Raw genomic sequence first — 24,997 nt, 5'->3', positions numbered from 1 at the left:
TGAAGAATTATATTCACTCTTAATAAATATTTTGTTAATATAATTCAACCAATCAAATGCATTGTAATAATTTATGGTAACTAATACAACCGTTATTGTGGATACGTGACAGTTTTTTGTTTCGCACTATTTTGGACAATTTTTTTTTGACGAGTGTTATGTTACATAAATTATGCTATTAAAATTTGGAAGTATCTTTGTCCAAAAAAAATAATTGGAAGTATCCTTTAAAAAAAGACAAAAATAATTGGAACTACAAAACTATGTAATTGGTAGAACGAAAGATATAAACTTGTTTTTAGTACCTATATCAAGAGTTACAATCTTTGATGGTACATACTTCTTCAAATGGAAATGATACAACCATTGGTGGTGCTTCGATGAAGGGTTACAACGTTTGGTCTACTCTACATTTTATTTTGTTATTATTATTATTATTCTATAGGCGCAATAATTTTTTCATTACGCATTTTACTATCTCGAGTTTTATCGTCATTTAAGCTCCATTAAATTGAGTTAAGAAGATGATAAGAGTTCCAGTTAACTTTTACATCAGATATGATTTGTTGTGAATGGGGGGGTTCTCTAATTGCTAGTTACGCCTTACAAAATCCTTCATGGATTTAAACGAGACGCACATGGAACTTGATGAAGCACTATCTGATCTCCTTGCCTTGAGAAATTTATATGGGCTTCTTCAAAGTATTATTGGATACAATAATGTTCCAAATATAAGCACAGGAAATGTAATGAATTCTATCAATACCTGACATCATTTATCTTACTTTTGGTCCTTATATACATACAGAAGAAGTTACTATACATACAGTTTGCTGTTTTTTAAAATTATAAATAAATTATTAAAATAGAGCTTCTCATGTTCTAATTAGTGGTGCAATTCATAAAGGCCTGCAAGTTGTTGGATAAAAAAGCAATTCAATTATTGAAGAATCTTCTTGATGATGGCAAGGAAAGGCTTTTCAACAGTACACAGTCAGAGGTAAATTAACCATGTCATACCATTTTGTATTTATTTCAACTATCCATATCATGTTTCTGATAAAAATTCAATGCATGCTTCATTTTTTTTTTTTTTCAGTTACTTTCAATGAGTCATGATCAATCAGGTATATTTAAGAGTCCGCAAGCCACAAAGTTAAACTCTCCTCATGAAGTAGTTGTTTCCAGACTAAGCGTCACATCAAACAAAGCTGAAAGCAAAGAGGACAGAATTAGCCATATTAATAATGGTGATGAACAGAAAATCGAGAAGGCCCTAGATCATTCCGACACGAAAGGTGGCGAAATAATAATAAGGAAAAGGATTGATTTCGATATATCAAATCCAAGTCCAAGCAATATTGTCACGAGTTCAGTTGGTTGTTCCACTTCATTTGTATCAGTTTCTACTGGGAAAAAGTCTGATGATGTTAGAGAGATTAATGACTTCTCTAAGGAAGTAGCAAAAGCAATTAAACAATTAGATTCCCACATTTTGGCTTTGCAACTTTTGAAGACTAGTACTCCTGTTAGAAACAATGACAACACTTTGTTTATGGCATTATTGGAGAGCAAGATGAGTCGTGGTATTGGCAAGTCAAGTTGGGGTGGAAATGAATCATCGGGTCAGCTTGCGAGTCAGGCTTATGAGAGTAGATTTTCTGGTCAGAATGTGAAGACAATGGTGGACAAAATCGAATCGATGAGCCAACCTGCTAGTGGTGCCAGTCAACGGACTAGCTATGTTCAAGGCTTAAGGGTGCCACTCGATCAGAATGATGATCCCACAGTCAGGAAAGAAACAACTAGAGAAGAAAGGAGATCAATGGTACCACCCCTCATGTCATCTAATGATCATCATCATCAACAGTTGAGTCGCAAGTTGAATCATGAGTCAAACATGAGGAAGAAGATAAAGCCATTAACACATCAGATAATCATGAGGCCAACTCTACTGGACCAGACAGATGAAGGTAATCAGAGAAGAAAGAAAGCCCAACAAAAGATAATTATGTCTTCCGGAGAGACCAGCTCATCAAGTTCATATCCTTCATCCTCACAAGGCCAAGAAAGTGAAAGTGGATCGTATTTGACTCCAAGCTCTGCAGAGGATGACAAAAGCATGCGACAAAGTAGCTCCAGTTCCGAAAGAACTGGACTAAGTCGGAGTAAAACAAATGTACCAAACCAAAGGCCAGACTCGGAAAAAGGCATCGGACGATTGAGGAGGATGAAAAACAAGTTAGGGTTCATCTTCCATCACCAGCATCATCATCATCATCACCACCACCACCACCATCACCATAGCAACTGGAAGCTATTGAAAAATATGTTCCACTCCAAGAAGAAAGATGCAAATATTAGACATGGAGGACTGGAAGCTACAAGGAATAATCAGATGAAAAAATCAGTGGTGAAAAGTAATAAGAAGCATGGCAGCCAGGACAATGTAGGGAAATTTCATACTCTTGTGGAGGGGCTAGTACGGCATGTGGGTGGCCACCATTCAAAGAAAAAGCCCAAGATGAAAATTGAGGGTAATAAGAAGTTGGTGAAGAGGATCCATTGGTGGCAACAGCTTCGTCGCCGTAAGGGAATGAAGCTACCTAATAGACGAGGCCGTGTTAAGGTAGGCTTTAACCGTAAAACACCAAAGCTAAAGCTAAAGATGGGATTGTAAAACAAGAGCTTATTTATGACTAAGAGCCATTCTTCTATCTAAAAGATTATTTATTGATGAATAGTTTTTGAGAACCACACCTTCTATGAACGTGATACATGATGTAATGGTATATCCTATGTGAAAGTCATTTTTCTATCACGAAAAATCGTATTTTTATACTGTTTTTGAATACTGGTCGAGTGCATTGTAAGTAGGTACCAATTATGGCAGAAAAATGAGATATACTACTTATAATGATAAATTAAGAATGCAACTAGACTGCTCAAGAAAAAACCGGATTGTGACTAAAGAAAGTACAGAATGAACATAGCATTAAAAAAACCGGGGGGTTAACAATGAGTGAACAGTGTTTTCACAATAACTAAATTGTGAGCAAGGGTAAATTTCACCCCAAGTGAGAAGGAAGAAGTGGGGCAAAATTGAAACACATCCCACCTCTCCAGGACAAAAAATACAAAGAAACATAAACTTTACCTGTGTTAGCTACCTGGCTGCTAATTTAGAGTGAGCTAAGGACGAGCTATCTCCAACTGTATTTGCCAAATTTTCGGCCTGAAAACTTTTTTCTTATATTCTTGTGTTTTTCTTCTTTTTCTCTGCTCTAAAAAATCTCCCAATACTCATGAAACTTCTGAATGTCCATTTTTTTGCTGCCATGAAGGGGTTGAGTTTTGCGAACCTTGCTGAAGTTCTTCCTTCAATCGTTTACTTGGAGAAGATTGCTGCAATCTGGAAAGATATAACAGAAATCAGGAATATAAATACAAGTATAAAATGTGGCCGTCTGAAAAAACCCAACCGCTAAAATGACATCAAACAAGCAACGTATAAAAGCTGATAAAGAAAGTTAAATATAATATATTACAAGAATTTTTTTTCTAGATGCCAGAATCTATATCTTTCCTATTGCCCGAAGAAACTAGATCCCTACAACTAGCACAAACGATTACAGATTTAGAGATTTCACATCTGTGCCACATTACCTCGGGGAATTGGCACGCTTTTGCACTTGCTGATTGACTGCTGTGGAAGATGTCCTCCCAGGTTCAATGTCAGAAGCCTGCAGTAATTTCTCATTTGTCATTAACGTGTAGGAATCAATGAGCACCAATCAAGAGAAAAAAAAAAATCTATTTCAGAAAAATAAAGATAGATACATAGATAATAGAACTCTTTTTATGTTACACATTTGTGAAAAAGAATCACAATTGAAAGCTATTCGAGGAGCTTATGTTGCACATGAAGAAAAAGCTATATTTCAATCCACTAAGCACATTTAGGCACAACACAAACATACAAAATTTGACAAGAAATTAATTTATAAGTGAATAAAAAAGAACAATAAAGTGCATTGAAATATGGTTTTTACAACATCAATAAGCAAAACAGTGTGAAGACAGCCTAATGACCTATTCAGGATCAAAATAACGACCATTATGGAAAAACTTGACTTGGGGACAGAACAACAACCATGGGGAAAAACTTACTTTTCTCCCCTTACGGAAAGATGAACTTGTATCAACAAATGACGATGAACAACATTATTGATACCAAAACCCAAAAAAAAAGGATAAATTAATCACACTTGGGAATACTTGGATAAGGGGTCGAACTAGGGACTGACCACCAAGCTCTTACCTTTTAAAAAATGAACTAATGGAGCTGGACATGCAGCAGTAGCAGACATGGAGTAAGCTCACTCCCCTTTTTCAGTGTTTTAGCCATCACATTGGTCCAATGCAAAATTTGAAAAAGGAGTGGTTTTCAGTAGATAACCACTAACCTTTACCTGGAAATGTCTTTGCCCACATACCCTTTATCCAAGCATCACCTATGTTCTTGAGCATAAAATATCAAATCAATTACTGAAAGCATCATTTAAGAATCCCCACCTCGGAACTGCTTTCTTTGGCCGGCTCATCTTCTTTAACTGCTTCTGTTGATCCAGGCTTGATAGTATCCCATAGAAATCCATTGTCGTTTCCAAGAGAAAGCTTATTAAAATCCCTGTCTACAGCAGCTCCAGAGCGAGGTGCAATATAAGCTACATATTTTTCTGCCATTCAATGCACAAAAAGTTACCTCAGCATCTTTTAGCATATACTTCACACATGTAATACTCTGTCCAGATTAAAATTCATATTTTAATATACATGCATCAATAAGGAACCCTCTTCATTTCAAGCCCTATTTCTCAAAACAACCACCATGGTCTACATGAACAGACGTCGGACCTTAAGCTCAAAATTGTCAACCATTGAATAATGAAAAAGGATTTCAAGGGGGAACTAACATTGAACAGACAACCCCACAACCAAGATAAAAATTTATTAATATAAATATATTTTATTTATAAGAATAAAAGAACCCCATTCAAGATATATAGAAAGAAATAAAAAAAATCAATAACAATACAGATCATGTGGCTACACACAAAGTGCACACAAGAACACATTTAGCACAACTGAAGGGAAAAAGAAAAAAAAAATCAATCACAGGATGCTATACCAGCTAAGTTATGAAGGGCATTCTCAGCAGCTTGTTGTTGGGCATCCTTTCTAGTCTTACCCATTCCAACGCCTATCTTCTCGCCAGTGAACAGTACCTAAAAGTACCAAGTTAACAGAAAGAATGGTAGATTCAAAGAAAAGATAAAGATGGGTTCTCAGAATGTACAAGTTAAGCAAAGCTTATTTGTACGAATAGTTTCCAAACTAGGTGTCTTGGCAAATTGGTCCCTTTTTTCTCAAATCAGTCCCTAAACTTATTGATTCGATACATCCCTAGTACTAACACTGTCAAAAAATTTATTAAAAAAACTTACAATAAATTATATACAATGTGGTCCCTAAAATTTGCGTATATTGACAAATTGGTCCCTAGACTTATTATTTTTAATATTATATAATTTCAGATTAAAAATAGAATTAAAGTTATCACAATAAATCAAAAATTGTAAATAATGAAAAAAATTGAATAAGAATTAGAAAAGTTGTAATATTTAATCTCATAAAAATAATAAAAAAATATTGTAAAATAAATAAAAAATTTATAAAAATATAAAAATAATATATAAAGTTTAAAATATATATTTATAATTCAGAGAGTTATAGTTTTATGAGATCATATTTAAAATAAATATGAGAACAATAGTATAATCATAATAAACAAATAGTAATAAAAGTTAAAATTGTAATATTGAATTGTTGTCAATTTAAACTTTATAGCTTTGCTAATTCTTATTTAATGTTGTTCTTTATTTTTATAATTTTTAATGATATTTTTAATATTTTAATTTTAAAATAATATTATATATTATTTGTTACGGTTGACTTTTATATATTTTTTTTAAGTTCTTGTTCAATTTTTTGTTTATTTTATATTTATATTTAGTTTTAATTCTATTTTTAACATCAAAAGTTAAATATATTAAAAATAATATGGTTAAAGACCAATTTACTATTACATGCAAAATTTAGGGACCAAATTGCATTATTTCTATTTGTTGCAAGTTTTTTAAACAGTGGGGTAGTCTAAGGACGTATTTGCATCAAAACAATAAGTTTGGGATCCTATTTGCTAAATAGAATTCTATAGGGACAAACTTGCCAAAACACATATTCTTACAAATAGGCTTAAGCAAAACGATAATTAAAAAAAAAAACATCAAGAAATAGGACTTCTATAGTATCACCATATATTTCCAATTTCATTGCACCAAAAACATGCACATCACCTCTTTGTATGGTTTTATGTAATTTGATATGATAGACATAGAACTATCTTCAGAAACACTAATTTTTCAGTTAAATACTAGTGAATAAATTAACGATGGGTACTACTTCAACTCAATGAATAGAAACCAATATGTCATGCAAGATTATCACTATTATATCACTCACAGTAACCACAAGTACAAAAGATTTAGTAGAAACTAATAGAGACATGAGAAGAAGAAAAGGGAAAACGTCCACCAACCTCAACAGAAAACTGCAAATCCTTACTGGTGCTAAGAACAGACTTAAATTCAACCTGCAAAGAAAGGCATGAATGATGTTAACTTTTTCTTTTCTTAAAATAAAATTAATGTAGTCACACTCAGTACCTTTGAGCTGCATCTTCGTGCAATTTCTTGCAGGACTCCTATAGATAAAGGAGATGGTAGCAGGTTCAGCTTTCCACCTTCAGCATGGAGGTCTCTATTGTTGAAAAATGGCTGATTTTGCAATACACCAGAAACTGCAAAAGGAAATAATCAGATAGAATCATAAAACTAATGATGCTATCACCAATGGCAGACCAAGAGAAAATTTTGGGGATTCAATGGATTTAAGGGGGTGACCTGTTGTCACCATTTTTACTCAAGTGGTTTAAGGGGTTTTGAATAGGCCAGGATAATGTGTTAGGGATGCAAATAATATTTTGTTTTCTTCAGTGACTCGATGAATTATTTGTATACTGCTTGATGTATAAAAGAATTTTGTGATGTTTCTGGACCAAAAAGTAACAAGGAAACGAGGTGGAAACATATTTTTTAAATAATGGCCTTTAACATACTTGGGATTACTTTTAGGGGAATCCTCTTTATCTTAAAATTTTGGTTAAGAATGATGGATTACTTGTTAAGTCTATCTTGCCGAACATTCATATCTACTGAATGACTCTAAGTTGTCGACTAACTAATCCTGGCTTGTAAAACACTTCGTTTAGCTGTCCGTGGTTTCTTTTCTGATTTGTTTGTTTTAGTGTGCAAGTGTATGCTTGATTCCATTGGGGACAGATTATCATCCTTTTTCTTGTAATTTTTAGTTTTTTTTTACCATAAAAAAACTTCAATTTCCTCTGGCAAAAAGAGTAACATAATTTTCTTCCTTCTTGTGCAACCTAATACCTAAGTTTGTTGGGTGTAAAAAACGTTATTATGCAAATTTATCCAATTCTCTTCAATCGTTTGACATAATTTTTTTCCAGGAAAAAGGATAAAACCTACCAGGTAGCTGACTGGCAAGAGGAAGTTTTGGCATCTGCAAATTATTCCCAATGTGAGCCTGTAGACAAGCATATTTCAACAAAATAAGGCAATCTATAGCTACTAGTAATTTCTTCCAAGCCATAGCTGAAATCAGCAGCCTCTCAAAGATAATGTTGAGGAAATTCAGAGCAAACCTCTTCAGCCTTGACCTCAGATGTTTGTGAAAGTAAACCAGCAGAAGTAGAACTCGAAGGCATATAAGAAGTTGCGTTCTGATGAACTCGTTGCTTGTCTAGCTTTAATGCATCAGACTCTTGAAGAGGCCCCAAAGGACGATTCTTTACCTGTCCTCTATTGATGTCGTCATCTACCAACCAACCACCTGGTGAATGTACAGGAGGTGCTAAAATTGGTGCAGGAAATCTAGATAGAATTGGAGGTTCACCAGAGCTTTGATTTCTTAAGTCTATACCATACTTCAAAGCACCAACTCCTCGTTTCATGTCATGATCAGAAAAGCTATCTCGTCTAACAGGAGGTCCAAGCAAACCAGGTCCTAATAAGAAGTACAAAGAAATTACAATGTGACATTATGCATAACGCTCTAAAATCAAGACATCATAAACACAATATCAGAAAGACTCCATACTCTGAGAAGGCAGGAGTGGTCCCAAAGATGCAGGGTTAATAGCATTTGGAAGAATCGGAACAGGTGCCTGAGAGGTTTCAGATCTTATATCAGCATTGTTTGTCATAGAATGTGAAGTTGATTCCATAATATGCCTGTCATCCTGAAAGAAAAATTTACAAAAATGCAAAAATATTGTTAGTTTCTCATCCTCAAACATGTTCAGCAAAACTAGCAGCTAGTAAAAGTTAATCCTTCACAGGAATCTAGCAAATAAAAAAAATATTACCATAAGATTATTCTCATTGATTTTGCCATGAAAAAACAGACAATTCCAAATAAACTTAACAAAGAGAACTTACAGTCTGGCCCAATCTACGTTCAACTTCAATCCCATTCATTCCCTCATTGATAGGTGGAGCTCCATTTGGTACAAAACCAGCATCCTAACATTCATCAGTTCAAAGTACAGGTTATATATTTTAAAGAAATGAGTGAATGTACACATTACCTATAACCATTAAAAAAATCAAATAATTTTTCAACATCATATACCTCTGACATCAAGTAATTGCTCACATCAGGAGATGGAGGTAAAGTTACCACATCATCTTCATAAAAAATGTCAGAGATTCTTCTTAATAAAACCTCATCAAATTCCCTGGAACATAGCAATATAGAAGACACAACTTAGAATCTTGGAGTTATAAAAAGAAACAATAATCAAATACCAGCACTCTTACTTGAAGAAGCAACCTCTGACATTGCATGCCACATTTCTTGCTACACAGAGGACGGGAACGGCATTTGCTGTCTGTTAAAGGAATAGAGAAAAAAAATTAATAAAAGACAATAAAGAACTTGTATTGTAATGTAAGCTTATAAAAACACGAGTGAATACCTCTGCCTGAGGAGCATAATAGGGAGTGAATGCTGGAACTACATGTACTCTAGGTTGATCCTTATCTTCCCAAACCTTTAAGCGGTCATCAATTACCATTGCCATCTTTGAGTGACAAACGCCATCTTGGAAAACATTAATCAAGGATTTCCTAGAGCCTAATAAAGTAAACAATTGTTAAGTTAAAACTTGCCAATAGCTGAGAAACACTGACATACAATATGCAGAGTGCATATTTACTGGACTTTAATTAATTAAGCAAATACACTAATGAGTTGACCACAAAGAAGCAACCTCCATTTTGTACTCTATCTTTCAAGTTATGATAAATTCGAAAATATCAATAACTGGAAAGAACAAAAGAATAGCTTTCAACTGAAAAGAATGGCATGTCAGTTTAATTAATTATATCAAATTCAAGTACTTTAGAATGCAGAAAGATTCATGCATGAGGGTAAACCTACTATCCCTAAAAGACACCCTGAGAGAAAAGCTTGCCTGATTTAACACAAACAACACGACCCAGAAGTTGCTTTAAACCAATAAGATGTGACCCCGGGTCAAGAAGCCTCCACATTTCTAAAGCATAGTCTCTTTCAGCCATTGTACAAACATAAACTTCAAATCTTTTCCTTCCTCTTGCGGTTAAGTAACTTCTCAAATCTTCCCATGCAGGTCGTAGCCGCACAAGCACACTAGTATCACGAATCTGCATCGAGATTAACAAAATACAAAAACTATGCTCAAACTAATTGGCTGACTATAGAACATCAAAATTCCATTCAGATATATACATCTAATCAAATGAATGCTTAATCATTTTAAAGCTATTCACACTTCATGGAAAGATTTATTTCTTAACATGTACATAACAAAAGTCTGCATTTCAAAGCAGTGTTAAGCAAACCTAGGTTACTAACCTAAACTTACATGTGAATTCATCTAATCAAGCACTAAACAGCAACCTAACACGCACTTGATCTATAGCTAAGAAAAGCAAATATTCTAAGATATTTATTTTCGTCCACAATTGCCACTCGAAGCACTCTTTCGATTAGTTTATCCCTCTATGTTTTTTTGGTTCAAAATTGAATAGGACAAGATACAAGTCGATAATAAAAAATATAGATGAACAGAAGAACCAATCAAGATCCACCTACCTCGGGATTAATGCGAGTTAAGACAATATTCTTATCTTGCAATCTAATTACAGGCCGGACTTTTCTTTCATAGTTATCAGATAACGGAGGAACTTCCTCCATTTGAACCTTATACATCTTCCCGTTATCCATCACAGTATCATTGTCCGCATATTGCTTTAAGATCAATCGATCATCACAGTAGCGCTTTAGCTCTGCATTCATTCCGGCCAGGCGCATAGGATCAATCTCGCGCGCAATCCAGCTACGTAGAACCTCAATTCTATCCTCAAACGACTTCATGGTATTCGCAACAATTAGAGTCTCGTCAAGATCGAATACGATCGATAGACACCGCATATTCAACATTCCTATAGAAGCATTATACAAACCTTTCGGAACTGAATAGCACCAAAAGCGTGGATACTTTTTCTGCTTACTCAGCATCGCTACCAAGTGAATTTCTTCATCTCCAGCCAATACCACAGCTGTCTGCAAGCCAAAATGAAAAGAAAAAAAAAAAGATAACTATCCAAAATTCAAGACCAAGAAAACTGAATTTTCAGATACAAATTAAATAAAAGAATTAGTAATTTAAAATTAATCACAGCTATGCTTGGCAGCCAAACAGAAACCAGAAAACACGGAAGGAGATAAAGATCGGAACCTTCAATTCGTAGTGGCAAGAAGCGTGAAGATTGATCAAATGCGGCTGATCGACGGGAGAAGACGATTCAAGCTTGCAACGAACGGAAAATGAAGAAATCGTTTGGAGAATCGAGAGGGGAGGACATCGTTCGCTTGGTGGCGAAATCCGGTGGATGCGTATCTCGTTGTTTGGGAACTGGAAATTCTGATCCTTAACCGAAATAACATCCAATTCCCCCAAAAACAAGTCGCCATGGTAAACCAAGGATTTAAACCCTAAACGACTCATTCAGATCGACTTTGACTGGCTATGAAGCCTACAAAAACTCCAAAATGGGCCAAACACGCAAATGTCTGTACAAAATGGATGAATTCTGCGAAATTCCTTGTTTGGTTTCTCAGCTTCGCTCGCTATTTTTCTTGCTCTCCCTCCTACTTCTACTCACACACACGCACACTCACTCCCCCCTTCTCTTTTTTCTTTTTTTTTCGTTTCTCTCTCTCTCCTCTCCCTCTCTTTCTCTCTCTATTGCCTACCGTTTCAAACATGGTCATTGTCCGTGTTTATATAGGCGCATGAAACGTCAGCTTTGTGTGAAATTACGAAAATGACCTACCTGTGTCCAGGCCCAATTTAGCTATTTTCAGTTTTAACCGAATCAATGGATGCCAACTGTCGTATTTGTCGTGCCCTTCGCGGGAAAAAGAGTATAGGACACGTGGCGTTCTTATAGGCCTCCAAAAATGTTAGAGAACACGTTTTCACGGTTGGATTGTCGTAGCAGAGCTTCTACCAGCTGAACGTAACATACATGTAGTGGAGTAAGGCGCTTTATTCCTTGTAGAAAAGATTTACCGTTTCCTTTTTCCCGCTTTATCTCTACCGTCGAAGTCGAAGCCATTAATTTTTTTTAAATGCGGCCGTTTTTGAGAAAAACTTTAAGAGCAAAGGCATTTTTTTTAATTGAGAATTGTTAATTTGTCCAAGTGACCATAATATATTGGGTCTGTTTGGAATGGAGGACTAGACTAGATTGGACTTACCAGGGTTAAGGATGGAGCTAGACCCTAAAGTAAAGGGGCAAAATAAAGAAACAAATTTTGGGGCAGCCAAAACAGTATTTTTAAATGAAATTAAGTAAAAAATATAAAAATCAATGTAAATATAAAAAAAAAAAAAAGGGAAGGGGGCAAGGCTTCACTTGGCTTATACTTCGGGTATGTTTGGTGGAGGGATAGGAGAATAACTTGGTAAGAGTGAGAGATGAAGGAAGAGGAGAGATGTAGGGAGACCTCTCCCTCCAAACTATAAAAATTTAATCAAACTATTAAAATTTAATCATTTTCAGTAAAAAGACAATTAAAATATGTAAAATAATATCATTATTCTTTTTAAAAAATAACAAATATTTATGCTGCAAAAAAATCTCATCTGCATTCTTCAAACTTCATCTACATACCAAATAACATAAAGAGGAGCTACTATCTTCTTCATCCATCATAATCTCCATCCTTCCAAAACTCTTAATATTTCTTAAATTATCTATTCATCCTACTCCATTTCCTTCCTACCAAACATAGCATAAATTTATAGAATATGTCTCCTCGTTTTGATCATTTACTTTCTCTTTCTTTTTCTTTGTTACCGGTCAAATGTCAATTCTTCCATTGATCTTTCTCACATGTTAGTCTTATACATATCCATTTTTAACAAAATTTCTTGAATCAATGTCTCTATGTTCTCAATCTACTATTAGTTTCTGGCATCCCAATTCTTTCCATCTTTCTCACATGTAAGCATTATTCATATATACAGGGAATGACTACAACGCATATCTTTTTTTTTGCAACACTGGTACATCATTTTTCTATTTCGGCACCTAAATAGATATAATCCCAATTTTTTTTATATGACGATGTACATTGTAGGTATTTAGAATATTCTGCAAATTTTCAAGAAATTCTAAATAGTTTACGAAGCCAAAAACAGACTTCAAACTGTCAAATTTTATACGTGTACACAAAAAAACAAGCACGCGTGCAACAGACAGTTTAGACCATGTTTCGGTACCATAATTTATTCAAAAAATTTTGAAAATTTTTAGGATGTTCTAAATAGCTATAATCTACACCATCATATAAAAAAATTTAGGATTATAACTATTCAGGTGCTGAAATAGAAAAATGATGCACCGGTGTTGTAAAAAAATGGGATGTGCTGTAGTCGCTCCCCATATATATATATATATATATAAATTGGAGACATTTTGAAAAATAGTTTTTGACAGTAGCGGTAAAGAGTGATAGTAGGATTACTCTATTAATCTTTATTTTTATATTGTATCTCTGATTAGTTTAAGATAGTTAGTTAATTTTATTAGTGTTATTAGTTGTAACAAATTATGTTAATTCATTAGTTTTAGGTTTATTTTTATTAGGGTTTATACATTTTTAGACCTTGTGTTTTGCCTCATTACCTGTTTGGACGCTGTGTTTTGACAAATTATTTTTTGGACCTTGTGTTTTGTAAAATGGTTCAAATAGGCCCCTAAATCTGATTTTGATGAACAAAAAATTGAATATAACAACACAGTTTTTAGGCAGAATGACTGTATTTTTGTTCTGAGTTGTTAGTTTGATGAATTATTTGTGATTTTAGTTCAAAAAACTTTGATCGAAATCGGGTTTATGGGTCAATTTGAACTATTTTAGAAAACACAGGGTCCAAAAAATAATTTGTCAAAACACAAGGTCCAAACAGTTAATGAGACAAAACACAGGGTCTAAAAATGCATAAACCCTTTTTCTTACCTTGTTTTACGTGGTATAAGAACCCATCTATACCTGAGGTTCTCTTGGCTTTGTATTCAATTCTATTCACATAATACAATCCACTTTTCATTTCTTGAATTCTTCTGCAATATGGTATCGGAGAGGGAAATTTGATTTCCCTGTGATCCTGTCTTGTTCGTCCTGCTCTTCGTGTTCTTCATTCTCCAGCGAGCGGTGCTTCTCTTCCAGCTCCGGGGACTTCGTTCTCAAGCTTTCTTCTCATATGTCTTCCTTTTCTTCCTAGTTTTTTTCATTCTCGATTGAATCATGAGTACCTCCCCATCTACTGGTGATGTGGATTCTTCAGTTGTCTCTTCAGATTCACAGGCTACTAACAACGATGACCAACAACCTCAGTCGAATCCATCATTGATTCCTTCATCTATTCTGGCAAGAACAAAATCGACGACCCTTTTGACCCCTATTACTTACACCATGTTGATAACCCAGGAAATGTGCTTGTTTCTCAACTTCCACACATCTTGGAGTAGAGTTATGAAACTCTCAATCTTAGTAAAGAAAAAATTGGGGTTTCTTGATGGTTCCATCCCTAAACCCTCTACTTCTAATTCAATTTTGTATAATGCCTAGATTAGTAACAATAATGTGATTTCCTGGATCTTAAATTATGTTTCTAAAGACATCTCTGATAGTATTATCTATAATGAATCAACTGCAGAGGAATGGAAAGATCTAAAAATCAGATTTTAGCGATGCAATGGGCCACATATCTTCAAGCTTAGACGTGAACTGATGAATCTCAAGCAAGAACTTAAATCTGTTAGCATTTACTATACCAAACTCCGAACACTTTGGGAAGAGTTGTCTCACTACAGGCCTGCTTGCACATGTGGAGGAGTAAAAGCATTACAGGATCATTTTCAGATGGAATACACTATGTCCTTTCTAATGGGACTTCAAGATTCATATTCACAAGTTAGAGGCAACATCTTGCTCATGGATCCCCTACCTTCCTTAAGCAGTGCTTTCAATCTCATCACTCAAGATGAGAATCAAAGGAGTACTGTGAATTCATCCACTTCATATGATTTTGTCAACAATCCCACAATGGCATTTGCGATTACAGGAGGACAATCATCCCATCCTTCTTCTAGTTCTACATCAAATCGACCATACCCTCAAAGGAAAAATAGACCATTCTGTACACATTGCAATGCCCATGGTCACACCATTGAGAAGTGCTACAAAATCCATAAATATCCACCTTTTAACAAGCCTAAACTTCCTCCAACGGCTACTGCTAATCAGCTGCGAACCAGTGACAATTCGACTTCACACAGTGGTGAACAATCCAGTTTTTTACCTCAACTCAATGCAACTCAGTATACTAGCAACTTCTAAATCTTCTTGTTTCTCAACAATATGGTATAACTCCAACTCTTCCTCCTTCCTCAATGGAAACTACAGGTACCATTTTGTCAACTTCTCATATTAGTCATCCACAGAATAATGAATCTTGGATTCTAGATTCGGGTGCCATAAGTCGTATTTGCTCAAATATAAATCTTTTCATATCTTTAGGTTCTATAAGTCCAACTAAACTCATTTTACCAAATAACTCAACTCTTTATGTTTATCACAGTGGTACAATGATTTTGCAATACAATTTTACTCTAAAAGATGTCCTTTATGTTCCAACCTTCAAGTTTAACATTATCTCTGTTAGTGCTTTAACCTTTTCAAACTCTATATATATTATCTTTAGTCACGCCTCATTTTGCATACAGGAAACACTCAGCAAGAAGATGATTGGCAATGGTAGCTCAAGCAATGGTTTATACACCTAAGATACATCATTTTCTGTTTCACACATCAATACTGTTAGTGTTGAAATTGGCACTCTAGATTAGGCCATTTATCTTCCAAATGTCTTGATACTCTTAGTTCCACTTTGAATTGTAACACTACACATTTACATAAAATATTACCTTGTTTCATTTATCCTTTGGCAAAACAGAATGCTATCTTTTGCAAATCCTAGCCACTTTGCTGATGATCTTTTTGATATTGTACATTGTGATATTTGGGGACCACATCACACATCATCACACTCTAATCATAGATTTTTTCTCACCCTTGTTGATGATAAATCCCAATTCACTTGGATATATTTACTCAAGCACAAGTCTAATGTGCTTACTATCATTCCAAACTTTTTGGTCATGATTGAGACACAATTTAACAAGACTTTAAAATGCTTTCGTTCTGACAATGCCCCTTAACTTATTCACTTCATGCCCATCTAGATATTCTCAGTTATGAATATGTTCATATTCATATATATTCATATTAGGGGTTTAAGCCCCAATCACAACTCGGATGCAGTTTTCTTACCTCAGGTCCCAAGCAGTAAACGTATGACAACCCCGAGCACGATCCCTAATCCCGAGCCCTTGCGGTATAACCTAGTCACAATGCGATAGTGGATAACCAATAAGATCCTAAACCATTTAAAAATCTTTGGAATCAAATAATAGCCTTTGGGACCTCAAATTCTACTAAACCGGGTAGTAAAATCCTTCCCGGGCCTTAACATTTGAGTTCTCGAGCTAAAAACCTTAACGTCCCCTATTTTTCCATTTAGGGCTGCCGCATGCTCTTTAGAGCCGCGACCCGCTACTTGGTCAAAGGGCAAGGCCCTCTCTGCTGGAGGACACAGGCCGCGACATGCTCCCCCTATTATGATTAATGCCCTAAAAGTATGTAAAGACATTTTATTGGTTTTAAATAAAAGTATAATTTTATTATATTTGAATGTTATAATTATTGTTTGAATTAATTATATAATAATATCAAGAAAATTCTCTATTCATTCATGAGAATATAATCTTGTATTAGTTTGAGAGAATTAAGATCATTTACAATGAATAAAATAGTCAGTAACATATTAAAGTAAGGAATATTTAATGAATGGTAACTAGTACGGTTTGCTAAGCATACAAGATGTAAGTAATCTAGATTCGGATTACTGATGTGGATAGACATCTTAGTAAATGTGTTGTATATAATAGAGATTATATATGACAGGACCGGTGATAATTAATTATTTTTATAAACTTGCCATTTGACGTAAAGATTTAACTCTTGTCATAATAGATGATCATTTATAGATTAGTCTAAATCCTGAGTATTCATGAACTCCTGTTTATGTTTATTGGATCTTTTGATTCACTCATTAAGTTCTCTTAGAATAATGAGGCTAATGACTTTTGTTTAGGAGATTCAATATCATGGATGGCTGGGAACATGAATTATAATATTGGAATCCCATGTGTTTGTCTGTGTGTAGTTTCTGAGCTAGGAGATGCTTTCCTAAGGGATCGAATATTGGCTCCCTTAAGGGTTGATTATGGAACTGAATAGTTATTGAGCTTAAATCTATAATTAGATTATAGATTAATTATTCGCTAGTGAATTAATGGTACTTAAGGATCAAGAGGTAATTAGAAGGGTAAACCAACTCTAATTAACGAACCAATAATGGAGGACAGAACTACATATATTGAGGATTAGTCTGGAAGATCAGGGTGTGAGATCTCAGGACACTGGATAGGAAGATCGTTGATTTATACAAAAAGACTCAATGACACTTGATAGGCTACAAGAGGTAATTCTTGATCTATTTGTATGTGATTTAATATTTGTATATGTATTTGATCCTGACTGGTATTAATATTTATAAAAATGAGTTCATATATTCTGCTGCATACATTTGATTTGATCATTTGATACCAACAAACACCTCTAGTTTTCCTTTTACGATTTTTTACAAACTTTTTTTTATTTATTTAATTGACGGAAATTAGAGCCAACAAAAGGAAAAAAAATTGTATTTTGCATTTTAATTACAATAAAAATAAATAAAATGACAAAGAAGTCTTTAAGATAAATTGACAATTTTTAGGTGGTTTGGGAGAAAAATGTTCACTTTATTTTTCTCTGTTTGGTTGAGGCAATGAAATATAACGGAAAGGAAAGGAATCTACTTTTATTAAATGTCTTTGTGTGGTTGCAATTTAAAACATTGGAATGTCATTCAAATAGTTTTTCATCATTCGGTGGAATAATTATTCCTTCTGAAAAAAGAGAGGAAATACTTTTTTTAGGGGAAAGAAAAATTATTCAAATGCATAGTAATAAATATATGTACTTTTTACTAATATTTTATACTTACATTAAATTTATTAAATTTCATTTTTATTTATATTTCTGTTCTCATTATGAACATTATTCGTTAGTCCCAACCAAGCACGCCTTCTATAAGTTTTTTTTTCTCTATTTCATTCTCTCTCATTTCACCAACATTTTCTTCATTGTCCCTCTCTTTTTAGACAATAGGGTCGGTAGTTTCCAACTTTGAACCTCCTCTTGGCTGAAGTGAGCCAGCAAGAGCACACAAATTCAAACTAATCGAAAGGAGTAATACAACGAAAATGACACTTCCATACTAGAAGCCCACCAAACCAAAAGACAACCACAATAAACAACTAAAAGAAGGTAGCAAAGAGTACACCCTTCAACACTCTATAGGAAACATAAAAAAGAAATACAACTAACCAAAAGTTCGGACTAAAACAGCTCAACACAACAGGAAACAGAAATACCAGAGTAACGAATAAACTGGCTTACGAACAAGGACCTAAACAGCAAAGGGCAACCTTTTGGAGAAAGAACAAAAATGGCCATCGACGGATAACCTATCTAACCAAGGAAGCTGCCCAAAACCCAGCCACTATGGAGATCCTTATGGTGGAACCCATGCCTTCATAAATCTTCTTATAAAGAGAGGTGTAGTACTTACCACAATAAAAGTGATAGTTACTAAACATATTTTTATTATAAGAAATCAAAATGAAAAATGAAAGTTTAAAATCGGTTTCTATGTTAATTACTGTGAAACTCATAGTGCATAATTCAGATTGAGCTTCGTATAATAATGCTTCGAGAAAAAAAAAAAGATTTCATATACAATGTTTACTTACCATCTCCAATGAAATGTCAATAGCAATATTAAATTTAGAATTAAGAAAAAACAAAAATTATACAGGTAATATAATTTAATTGTTCAATTTTGATAAATATTTGACACAAAGTAACTTCAGCATGACTTTTAATATAATATTGGAGGAATTTTTTATTTTTTAAATATACATGCCATAAAAAATTTATACTCTAACCATGAGCAAAAGTAGGCAATTCAATAAATAAATTTTCAGCTGTAGGACCATAAATATATATATATAAAATGGTACTATAGTTGTCTTGAATACGTAGTCTAGAGCCAAGTAATGAATTCAATTGAACAATATGGTTCTAATTTCTAAAACAAGGCATATATGCAGTAACTTTAACAGGTTAAAATCTTAAACTTTTGGATGCAAAGTTACAACTACATCCTATTCCTACTTCTCTAAACTCTGGTAAGAACACTTTCCCCAAAAAAAAAACTACATCGAAGGTAATCACTTACTCTCAAGTCCCCTAGACAGAATTTGTCTCTCAAAAGGATTGATTGCCTGCTACCTAATTCCACATTGAGTTTACATGGCGAAACGGCATCCTGTTCCATCATGGAAACGATCAGTGTGCCAACCTTTCACCTGAAGTTCAGACAAGAATGGACCGAATTCATGGTTCATCTTCTGGTACGACGCTTCCAAGACACTAGTGCTGGGCTCGTGGGAGGACTTCTCCATCTCTGCAGCATGTGCAGCAACGAGCCAACCCCGCAGGGCATCTTCACCGGTTGCATTGTGCATCAATACCATGTCCACCCATTTATTTCCATGACTTAAAATAAACTTCTCCTCGGGGAATATTTGTTTCAGTTCGCGAAGTTTCGAAGGCTTAACAACCTTGTGTATAGCCCTCCCTACTTTAACATTTCCGGCATCTTCAATGAGTCTCCCAGGAAATAGGAGAGATTCTCGATACCTTAGGTCAGCTGGACTTGAAACTTTTCCTGTCTGGATGAGAAGCCAATTGACCCCATTAAACAAAATAACAACACAAACACATGGAGAAAGATAAATTCCAACAGACCTTCAAAAAATCTGCTACTATCATTGCAGTCCTCTGTGGATTCAATGTGTTAACGGGGGCAGCTCGCATTTCTTCAACGACACTGTATACATGTATGACCGAAAGAAGAGGCCCCACAATCAACTGTAACGAGTTATTAGGATCAGAAAATCTTATTCCTTTACCATAGTTATGGATGTTAAAACCACCAAGAAGTAACATATTTTGTGGAAATAAAAGTAGGGTAAATGCGAAACAAAAGATAGGATTAGATTATATACCTTTCCTTGCATTGTTGAACAAACAGTAGATGCTAACTGTATTCCTGCTCCTATCCCAACAACATTAAAAAGAGTTGAGATGGCTTCTCCTTTTGCGAAAAGATCACTAAGATTACCTTCTTTTGCAAAAGAAGAATATATTGGTAACCTTGTTGCTCTGGCTGCAACAACTGCCATACCCTGTTAAGAGGAGAGGCTCAAAGTTTTTCAACCAATAAATTTTTTTAGAATAAATAACAAGGTATGGCTGCAATAACTACAACACCCGGTTAAGAGGAGGGCTCAATGTTTCTATAGTCAACTGGGAAAAAAAATGCAGCATATGGATGCAGAATCATCACGAGAACAAAAAAATGATCGACATTTAAAATAAATAAATTTGATCAATAAATATTACTTTCGTTTCTTATAAAAATAGAATGAAATGAAATCTAACTTTTACAGGCAGTGTAAAATTTTGATTCAGAATAAACATTTATGTATAATTCTACCTTGGCAAAATTTCCTAGGCCTGCCATTTCCAGAAAAAGATGTGGACACAATGGAGAAAGAACTTCCAAACCCGTGCCCAAGTCATAGAGCACATCAGCTGCAATATGAAGGCATATTAAATTATAATACCCAAAAGGTAGTTATCAACACTAACTACAAATCACACATGTGCAACAGTCATGAACATTCTACATTCAAAGACAGATAACAAATAAAACAAAATGTGACTCCAGAAAAAAAAAAAAAAAGACAAACCAAGAACTCTCCATCGTTTAGGTTCTGAATCCATTCTTGCACCCAAATTACTACATATGAGCTTACCAACATGTTGCATCCCATCCTTTAAGACCTACATGTAAGCAAGATATATATTATATATTTTTTATATGAGCTTTTTGAAAAATATAAATTTTGATATGATCATGAGTCATGATTGCGGTCATCAAAACCAATTAGAACTTACCCAACTTACTACAGTTGCTTGTGCTGGAGTGGGTCGCAAGCCTGCAGCAAACAGTAGTGACTGCAAAGGAGTAAGCATGGAACACAACCCAATTTACAGTTGTCAAATTGCATATATTGGAGAAAGTGGATAAAGACTCAAACAAGAGTATAATGCATTAACTGGCCACAATAAAAGTAAAATTAAAACACAAAAAGCCAGATCCCGTGCATGGTGAACATAACTGAATGCATAATACAACTGGAATAAATGCCTTGCGAACTAATTTTTCATACTATTTCTTAGTGGGGAGGGATATTTCTTATAGGGAGATTAGTCCGTCAAAACTTTTTTACTCTAACTCTATTTTGTCACTTTTCCTTGAGATAGAAACTCACAGATTCTCAAAATAGTTCTGAACAAGTTTCTATGGGGTTACCAACCGTTTCTGAGAATCTTCCTTTACGTACCTCTAATTTTCACAGATTTTTGTGCTTTGACAAACATAGACAACCTTCCTTCTTTTGAGCATTTTAATTTAGTTTTAAGCATCCGTTCCTAACATAATTAAAGTTTTTTTCATATCTGGTTTATCTCATGAAGATTAATATTTGTGATTTTGTACATCGGAAAGGCCTATCGGTGCTCGAAATCTTTTGCTGGGTGTGATAGATAGTGAAACACCAGACCACTTATTCCTGCATTGCAGATAGCTAGTGTTCTTTGTTATAAATTGTTGAAAGAAACAAATTTTTGGGTGTTAGGCATTAAATATTGAAAAGCCCATAGGTTAGGGATCAGTCTAAGATGGTGATAGTAATGTGGAATTCTGTTGTGTAGGCAACTATTTGGGTCATTTGGTTGGAAAAGGACAATTATATAGTTAAGTAACGTAGCTGGATTTTTTTTTCTTTGTGAGAAAAAATTAAGTTTCAACACTTCACTTTGGTCTTCAATGGCAAAAGAACTTCAAGACTTCCGCTTTCTTTAGACATTATTCTTGGTTTACAAAATCACTATGTTTAATTTTTTCCTCAAATCTTTTGTTACCAAATAAAAACACGAGTATTTATTTTGTAGTTTGTATTTGCTGCCTATCTTTCTTCAGAATACTGTAAAATATTTGAGAGAGAGAGATGACCTGAGTTGATAGCACAGAGAGTGTTGCACTGGTTAAGTGTTGCAAAGCTCGAAATTGTGTGTATCTGAGATATCCTTCGTTGACACTACATAAGTAAAACACCAGTATCTTCAAATAATTAATAGGTATATCTGTTATAGTGCTAGTTTCACTTCCAGCAATGATGAACCAACCATATCACCTGTATGGATATCCTGAGGGGAAAAATTTATTCAAGAAGGATTCAACCACCCTATGGGCTATTGGTCTTGAGTCATCAACAAGTGACACCTGCATAAAAATAAAAACAAATAAATAAACCCACACCAGTAAAGTACATCAGTAAAATCAAGTGCTCATCTCAACTCAATCTCGACGCATTCAAATGAAAACATAGAGCACACCTCTAAATGAGAAATTCAAAAAGAAATACTACGAAATTAATTTGGAGATAATCAACTACAAAGTTTAGAAAAATAAAAATTACCAGATAGTAGACACCAAAAATTGTACAATGACATTGCTAAAAAAGACCTTTCAATTTCACCAACAACGATATCATGTCAAAAGCTTTATGCTCCTATATGATATATCCAGTGGTTTGAATTTGAACTCAACCCAGCAACCTAAATTGATGCAGTGCATCATCCATCCTTCCATCCATCCATCACCATATCCCTAAAATCCTTCTTTTTGGCTGTTTACGCAAAACACACGCATACTCAATGAAATTACTGTTTGACTCTCACCTGTATTGCCTTATCAAAGGTTGTCAAGGTCATAAATACAATGCTTTCCACAAAGATGTCAGATGCCCTTATTCTACTACAAATAGGCTTACGAAACCCCACCCATACTTTTCTCAACAACACCTAACCCTAATGGAATGGAACCATGAAAAAGTTTCAGCGATTAAGGAACTTACAGAAAGTTGACCATCATGTTCAAACTGGCAGCGGCGTGAGACAGAATCAGATATTTCGATCCAGTAAACAGGCGCTTGGGCTGGTTTATCTAACTCCTCCTTCTTCTGCATCTTTATCTTCTCCTGTTTCATACAAACTATACAATTGATACAACTGTGAAGACAATGAAAACGAGAGAACCTATATCCCACTAATAGTATTCACGGATAAAACAAGGAAGATAATGAGCTCAGTTGTTTGTGAGGGTGGGATGAGGTACATAAAGTATGCTTAACATTGCTATGTAGTTGCCCAAGAGGGACTCTGAGCCTCAAATTTGAAGGAGCAAACGCATGCCTTGATTATTTTGAGCAATCTCTCTTAGATGGTGTGCTGAACATATACAAAAATAATAATAAATAAATAAAATGAAATAAAAAAGCAAGCAGCTTCTCATGAAATCTTACTTCTTATTTCTTCTTTCAATGTTCTGATTTTACAATACATTTAGTTTATATTATAAGAGTTGTCTATATATTTGATATCTCGTCTCTTATAAAGAAAAAAAAAAACTCAAACAATATATTAAAATTAAAATTAAACAACTCAATTAAAGAGAGAGAGCTTATCATTTGATCCTTGCTCAGACAATTTCAATGGAAGTTGAAATAATAGAATAATGAAGTTCTTTCATCTTACACCTCAATAGACACAAACCCACAAATAAAAAAACACAATAATGGCACAAAAACTCTCATATCGTACCATTGCTGTATCATAATCAAAGATTTGAGAGTAGTTAAGTTGTTTAACAAAATAGCTTATCTTTAAAAACATCTCATACAATCTCAGATTCTGATAATGAAAACTATCTTTTTCAAAAACAAACTGTTAAATTCTTACTTGGTTAGAGTAGAGATTAGAGCATCAGCATCAGTGAGAGTATTGGCCAGTGAAGGTAGGAAGGGGTAGTTGAGCGGTTGTGCCGAGGGAAATGAAGATAGTAAGAAACTCAGCTAATATATATGGGCTATTGGGCTGGCCCATATCACTATTTGACATTTCGGCTAAAATGGTACAAATGAAAACTAAAACCAACGTTATGTTTGGTAGTGGAAAAAAATTAGGGGCAGTGCAAAATGATTTTTAATGTTGTGTGAAAGTAAGTAAATGTTTATGTTTTTAATTTTGTAGCTATTTAATATCACATATTATCAAATATACCATTTAACAAATTATTATTTTATTCTAAATATTTTAATATTATGGTATATGTATATTAGTTTTGTTTAATTAGTTTTTATTTTTAAGTTATTTTGATTTTTTTTTTTGTTTTTTATGGGTTGTTGAATGATATACCATACCACAAAATATATATACTGATACCATCAAAACTTACAAAATTATTACTCAAAAATATATATATTATGCTAACAAAATTATATACTACCATTAAAATGTATATACCATGATACAAAATTATATACTACCACTATGTAAAATAAAATAGAAATTAAATATCACAAAAAAAAAAATTATATACCATACCACAAAAAACATATACATTAATTGGAAAATAATATACCAATAACCTATAAAAAACTTAAAAAATCAATATAACTTTAAAATAAAAACTAATTAAACAAAACTAATATACATATACCACTATATTAAATTCATACAATCCTAAATAAATAAATAAATTATAAAAAAAGAGTAATTTAGGTAATCAACAATGTAAATGGTCATTTATCTACAATTTTAAAAATGAGGACATTAGCTTCTTGATGGCTTTATTTTGGGCCATTTCCTATAATTTCTCAAAAAATTATGTACGGAAGGGAAAAATAATTTCTAAGATGGAAAATAAATTTTGTTTTAACTATACTTGATTGGTAGAGAGTAGAGATGG

At 34.0% G+C, this 24,997-nt stretch overlaps 3 protein-coding genes and 1 long non-coding RNA gene across 11 annotated transcripts; 2 read left to right on the top strand and 2 right to left on the bottom strand.

Annotated features, from left to right (window-relative positions):
* The first annotated feature begins 638 nt into the window (after positions 1-638).
* LOC133800309 (protein KOKOPELLI) lies at positions 639-2,752 on the top strand. The gene is made up of 3 exons (XM_062238264.1): positions 639-746; positions 908-1,006; positions 1,100-2,752. The coding sequence occupies exons 1-3, from the start codon at positions 639-641 to the stop codon at positions 2,678-2,680; spliced, it is 1,788 nt and encodes a 595-aa protein (XP_062094248.1). The 3' UTR covers positions 2,681-2,752.
* LOC133801118 (RNA polymerase II C-terminal domain phosphatase-like 2) lies at positions 694-11,504 on the bottom strand. Of its 6 annotated transcripts, none has more exons than XR_009876741.1 (18): positions 10,991-11,504; positions 10,345-10,815; positions 9,683-9,893; positions 9,185-9,342; positions 9,027-9,097; positions 8,839-8,944; positions 8,646-8,729; positions 8,305-8,446; positions 7,850-8,211; positions 7,674-7,731; positions 6,789-6,922; positions 6,662-6,715; positions 5,192-5,288; positions 4,322-4,739; positions 3,667-3,743; positions 3,158-3,412; positions 2,467-2,606; positions 1,002-2,381 (listed from the first exon to the last, which is right to left on the bottom strand). XR_009876741.1 is itself a non-coding variant. In XM_062239267.1 (16 exons), exons 1-16 carry the CDS (start codon positions 11,258-11,260, stop codon positions 3,304-3,306), a joined length of 2,568 nt encoding a protein of 855 aa, XP_062095251.1. In that variant the 5' UTR covers positions 11,261-11,504; the 3' UTR covers positions 2,978-3,303. The 6 variants fall into 6 exon arrangements, 1 of the variants encoding a protein (XP_062095251.1); XR_009876737.1 differs by having other exon boundaries at positions 4,576-4,739; XR_009876740.1 differs by lacking the exons at positions 1,002-2,381; positions 2,467-2,606 and adding an exon at positions 694-909 and having other exon boundaries at positions 4,576-4,739.
* Positions 11,505-13,857: 2,353 nt separating this feature from the next.
* Positions 13,858-15,761, top strand: LOC133802466 (uncharacterized). The gene is made up of 2 exons (XR_009877354.1): positions 13,858-15,231; positions 15,552-15,761. It is a non-coding gene; the product is annotated as an uncharacterized LOC133802466 (long non-coding RNA).
* A 3,284-nt stretch (positions 15,762-19,045) lies between these two features.
* Positions 19,046-24,124, bottom strand: LOC133801117 (protein root UVB sensitive 2, chloroplastic). 3 transcript variants are annotated; one of them, XM_062239264.1, is made up of 11 exons: positions 23,989-24,124; positions 23,366-23,478; positions 23,106-23,228; positions 22,383-22,471; positions 22,202-22,286; positions 21,082-21,141; positions 20,874-20,967; positions 20,618-20,715; positions 20,127-20,306; positions 19,867-19,989; positions 19,046-19,790 (listed from the first exon to the last, which is right to left on the bottom strand). In XM_062239264.1, exons 2-11 carry the CDS (start codon positions 23,381-23,383, stop codon positions 19,365-19,367), a joined length of 1,296 nt encoding a protein of 431 aa, XP_062095248.1. In that variant the 5' UTR covers positions 23,384-23,478; positions 23,989-24,124; the 3' UTR covers positions 19,046-19,364. The 3 variants fall into 3 exon arrangements, with proteins under 3 accessions (XP_062095248.1, XP_062095250.1, XP_062095249.1); XM_062239266.1 differs by lacking the exon at positions 23,366-23,478 and having other exon boundaries at positions 23,989-24,092; XM_062239265.1 differs by lacking the exon at positions 23,989-24,124 and having other exon boundaries at positions 23,382-23,484.
* Positions 24,125-24,997: the final 873 nt, after the last annotated feature.

Source organism: Humulus lupulus, chromosome 9, assembly GCF_963169125.1.
Source record: "Humulus lupulus chromosome 9, drHumLupu1.1, whole genome shotgun sequence".
NCBI classification, from domain to species: Eukaryota; Viridiplantae; Streptophyta; class Magnoliopsida; order Rosales; family Cannabaceae; genus Humulus; species Humulus lupulus.
The sequence above is the reverse complement of the archived record's forward strand: the minus strand, read 5'-3'. Positions and strand labels throughout refer to the sequence as shown.